At 49.6% G+C, this 5,196-nt stretch overlaps 1 protein-coding gene across 1 annotated transcript in view; it reads right to left on the bottom strand.

Moving 5' to 3' along the window:
• Positions 1 to 5,196, bottom strand: part of LOC113215183 (hormone receptor 4) — a 129,436-nt gene that overhangs the window by 23,885 nt on the left and 100,355 nt on the right. Inside the window, exon 3 of the mRNA XM_052277621.1 lies at positions 1,259 to 1,363. Within this exon, the coding sequence (XP_052133581.1) occupies positions 1,259 to 1,363 (105 nt within the window). The remainder of the gene's footprint in view (positions 1 to 1,258; positions 1,364 to 5,196) is intronic.

Consider the following 5,196-nt stretch of genomic DNA (forward strand, 5'->3'; position numbering starts at 1 on the left):
CCCTCCCCCGCCCTGCCTCACCCAGCCCCGCCCTGCTTGCCGCTTCCTCCAACAAACACACTCGCGTGCGATATTTCAACGACCCACCCTCCTCTCCCTCCCCCGCCTCGTCTGCAATTGTCCGGTAGCCACCTGCTGCTGGGAGGCAGGGAAGGAGGAGGGGGCAGAGGGAAGAGGGAAGACCAGACGACAGACGAAACACCGCCGCCGTCGTGGGGTGGGGTCAACTTGGTATGCGAGCAGAAAACCTCCTCCTCCTCCTCCTCCTATGCTGCTGCTGCTGTTCAATGTACCAATGTCCAGATTGGTCCAGATATTCTGTGTGTTTCTTTAGGAACAGAGTTGGCGTGGCGCGTAGTTCGCCTGCTGGGAAATCTGCACGACCGTCCCTTCGGGAAAATGGTAGCGTTGCCCCCCTCCCTCCCTCTCTCTCTCTCTCTCTCTCTCTCTCTCTCTCTCTCTCTCTCTCTCTCTCTCTCTCTCTCTCTCTCTCTCTCTCTCGTTCTAGGTGCTGAAATGGCGAGGCAAGAGTCAGTCGATGTGCCCTTTCGTTAGTAACAAAATTGTTTGAACTAAATGAGCAGAAAGACCAAAGGTGTTGACTACACACTAAATGTATTTGTAGTTTTTTGTGCATACGTTTGCACAAAGTTGCGCATACATTTCGATTTACACGAATTTGTGCGCAAATATGTACGAATTTGTGTATACGTATGCATAAAAACATGCACTTCTTCGCACAAATTTGTGCGAATGCAATGTATGCGCAACTTTGTACAAATAAAACCTACAAATCTGTTAGTGTGTACGTTTCATCATAATATAATGTAAACACGCTTTAATAAAAAAAATCGGGTTAAGGAAAAATAGGAATACGTGTAGGGAAAAAGGGGGGCAGCCTTATCCTATTCTTTCTCTCCCTCTCTCAAGGTCGAGGACGCCTTCGGGCATCTCACCTCCTCGTTCCCTTTCCCTTCAGCAGGTACCGGGTGTTTCTTTGAATGAGCTGCAGCACTACGAGACTGCATACTCACTAGGCGGGCAGGGGTCATGGTGCGGCAAGAGAGCAGCATTCGAACATGAACCGACATTGTTTGATTCGTTTCAACCATTCTCATTGGTAACGAGGTCGTAACCGGCCCTGGGCAGTTTCAAACATTTCAAATTTAAACCAAGGTTTACTTTAAAAAGATGTTTAAAATTGGGAAATTTTATTGTAAGGATTGTTACAATACTGAAATACTGGAACAATACTCACCATCGCTGCTACAACGGGAGTCGACCTTCCGTCTTTTGAGCTTCAGGTCCTGGAACAGGCTCATGGTGTCCACCTCACAGGGCGCGCTGGTGAGGGTCATGCTTCCTGCAGAAGGGGAAAAAAGAATCTATTAATTTTAAGGCAATTTTTTATAGTGTTATCGTGTTGCGCACGATTGTTGAAGAGGCACTGTTAAAAATATGTTTGTAGATGTACGATATATTTTGTAATTTGCTATTTACAAAATATGTATACAACGTCCCACTCTTGCCCTTCATTTAATTCCAAGTCGATAGGCAATGCTTGTAAATGTGCAATATCGAATTGTAATTGTACGTTATCTCTCATAGAAAATTTTCCTGTACCCTGAACGACAATTTCTCAAAGTGGGCGGACACCTCCGCGAGAATTCCTAACTTAATTATTGGGATAGCTCTTCAAAAAGATGGCCATGATTCACTGTACGTATCCATCCAGCCATCATGGGGCGTAGCGTAGAGGTCCAACCTGACCTGACATGAGCGTGGCCCAGTGGCCCACGACATCAGAGCAGGCATGGGCGCTCAGCCATCACTTTCCACCAGATTCTATTTCATCTCGTTGAAATGTGAATGTGAAAGTGGAAGGCGAGGCGGAGGTGAGGAACAGCTGATTAGAGCACGTCAGCTCGACCTCTCAGCTGATCCGAGGCAGGGATCGGGCAGGGAGGATCCGGATTGTGTTCTGGACCGGGATCTGGGATGGGATGCTCGTGATGTGGGATTTACCTCTCGCGCGTTTGGGGGAACTCACCCGGTGGGCCCGGTGCGTCCGGCTGGCAGCCTTTTTCTAACGCAAATAGATAAGAACACACTTTTTTCTGCCTAACAGGTACCTTCCCACCACTGCAGTTCTTTCCTAGACCATAAAAAGATGTCCTTGGTTTGATTTGCCTTAAATTTTCAATACCAATGTTCTTACTTTAACGTTACGCTTTCTTACGCTCCAAATACTATAATTAATATTTCTTAACGTAAGGTCGATGTTCTTTGAAATTTAATGCCCTGCTGTAGAATTAAGAACGACTTTTTTTTCGGTGTACAGAGACCGCTCTACCGCCATCATCGTCTGCTTTCGTTCACCCTCAACGAAATTGAACTTACCGGCGTGCACCGGCGTACTAAAAGTGTCCATCACTTTGTCGGATACTTTTGTGAGTTTGACTGGGAATTCTTGTGCTTTCAAGTGTTCAACTCTAAAGCGTATGACTGCATCCAAAAATTGAATAGAGCCAAAAGTCAAAAGATTTTGTAATGCTTCACGATTTTATAATATTCTTAGCTTTACCGAATCACTTCCGTACGAATCTTTTTTTACACATTCAGATACTCTTGAACTCCTTCAGCCTTTCTCAGCTGACTCTCCCCTCGCCTCTAGTCGCTCTCAGTCAGCTGAGCTCGCGGCTCACCGCGGCCCGCCCGCGTCCGACCTTTCCAAATGTTGGCGCGCTTCGGCCGCCGACTCTGCCCCACTCCTAACCTCCGCCGCCTTGTTCCTACGTTCCCCGACAGATCGCGCTAGCGTCCGGAACTCATTACACGCTCGGCGCGCGCGACTCGGTCCTCGGCCCTATCGTATACACTGTGACAAATCACAACAGATTATGTTCGGAAAATAAACATGTGAAAGATGCACTTTTGCACCGAAGATTGTAGAAAAGTACAACAAAGTGTTATAAGCTAATTATCTTACAATTCCATAATGTTGCTGTATTCTACTGATCAAACAAAACAATTTCGGGATGAATAAGTTTGGTGGCGGCCTCTGATCCCGGCAGCAGCGGTCTCTTTGACTTCTGTACTGTACCACGGGCCACAGGCTGAGAGAGTTGTGTGTACAGTCTGGCGCGGGTTGTTGAACGGCTGGCCGCGAGTGACGTCACCACCATAGTCCCGCCTCTAGGATGAAGAGAAAACGGTCGCGCTTCCCCTTTCTGCGCGGCGCCCACGCGGCAGATGTATCATCATTAACGGGGAATTTTCATAAATGAACAGAAGCGGTTAAATATAGATCAACGAGGTTAGTGACCGCGTATTGGTTCAACCTGTGCCTTTAAGAAGGGAGCTTCTGACTATTTAAACTCCACCTTACCAATTTCTTTCCCTGGCTCAGCCTCTTTATCCCACACGGCGTCCTCTGGCCCCGCCACGGGGTCCGCCCGTCATTTCCCTTTCTGGCGGTCGCTGACCCCGCGGGCCCGCGGGGCCCCACCTGGAGAGAAGTAGGTCGCGGGGCGGGGGCCCGCGGGGCCCAGCCCAGCCCAGCCGGCGGGGACCGGCTGTAAACCATGAATAACAGCTCAAGTCGGAAAATATGGAGCAGTCCCGGATTGCTAGCGTATATTTTTGTTTTTAATAAAAGTATTCCAGGTTGAAAAATAGCAGGAAATGTACAACGTTTATTGAAGACTTCCCTATTTCCATTATCATTGAAATTGTTAAGTGCAGTATTACGTTACCATAAAATTTCAATTCACAGTACTTCACCGAAATAGAAAAGACTACAAAAATTATCACATTTTTTGCGGGAGCATAGAAGTTTCTATGTTCCATAAAAAGGCGAAAAGTCCTGCCTTTGTATTACGATGGAACTTTTTAATAAAAATGTCAAAAGCTTGAGATTGACGTGTTTCCATAGTTTAAATGAAGATGAGAAACGAACCGAGCTATATACTCATCTTCCCCCGTACGAGTGCAGCTCGCGTCGCTCATTTCACTTTCGCGATTCCCCGTCCTCGTCATTTCACTTTTATTTCACATTCCGCGTGCCGCTTCTTCTTTTTTTTTCTTTCCCCTCTGATCCTCCACGTGTGATTCATTCCTCATTCCTCGACGCCCCGCCTTGCGCGGCGAACAGGTTCACTTCGCGGCTGTGGCGTGGCGTGGCGTCTCGGCGCGTCTCGGACGAAAGCAAAAGCAGGCGTGTTTGGTCCGGTTCATGTCGTAGTCGATCCCGCGTGAGCTTCTTCATCTTCTTCTTCTTCTTCTTCTTCTTCTTCTTCTTCTTCTTCTTCTTCTTCTTCTTCTTCTTCTTCTTCTCCTCCTCCTCCTCCTCCTTGCGTGATAACCATTGAATGAGTTGGAGCAAAATGTCTTATGATTTCCTTTACAGCGCCCATTTGGCTTATTGTAAATGTCTATTGTTTAATTACGTAATTTATTCACGTCATAACCGGGAAATAACACTATACAGAGCCCGAAAGTGATTTGGTGCCACTCTGGCCCCTGCCCATAACAGTTAACCCTTCTATCGGCGCAAGCACCTCAACTGTGACGCGAGCTCCCCCCCCCCTCTTCCCCCGGGACCTTGCCCCCCAGGCCCCCCAGCGTGACTCGTCGCGGTACGCTACGGACGGGCTCAGTCGACCGAGAACATACCGCACGCCGCACGGCCCGGCCCGGCCCGGCCCGCTGTCACGGGTTCAAATCTCGTTTGCACCCGAGACTATTTTTTTCCCCGCTTGGCAAGGCAACAAGACCGCCGTATGGAAGTGCCGTGGAACCCGAAATCCACGCTATTTCCACTTCAACAAACGTGCGGCAATGAAACTCTGCGCGTCGCAAGCATCGACCTCCGCGTCAACCCACGCCCACGACGCCGACGTCGTCGGCCTCCGGGTCGTCGTCAGCCTCCGATGCGTCGTGGACATCCACGACGCCCACCTCCTCCCTCCGCGTCGGGTCCACATCCGCCTCCACACCTCCCGCAGACGGCCGTCCCCCTCCTGCGCCCGCCCCTCCCCTCCTCCACCCCCCCTCCTGCCGCTACTGCCGCCGCCAGCGCCGCCGCAGCAAGTGTGTGCAAAACTGGGTCGACGGTTCGTTGACTTGTGCCTTATACAACAGCGCACCGCTCTCTCTCTCTCTCTCTATCTCTCTCTCTCTCTCTCTCTCTCTCTC

Source organism: Frankliniella occidentalis, unplaced genomic scaffold (genome assembly GCF_000697945.3).
Source record: "Frankliniella occidentalis isolate FOCC.00 unplaced genomic scaffold, Focc_3.1 Scaffold11, whole genome shotgun sequence".
NCBI classification, from domain to species: Eukaryota; Metazoa; Arthropoda; class Insecta; order Thysanoptera; family Thripidae; genus Frankliniella; species Frankliniella occidentalis.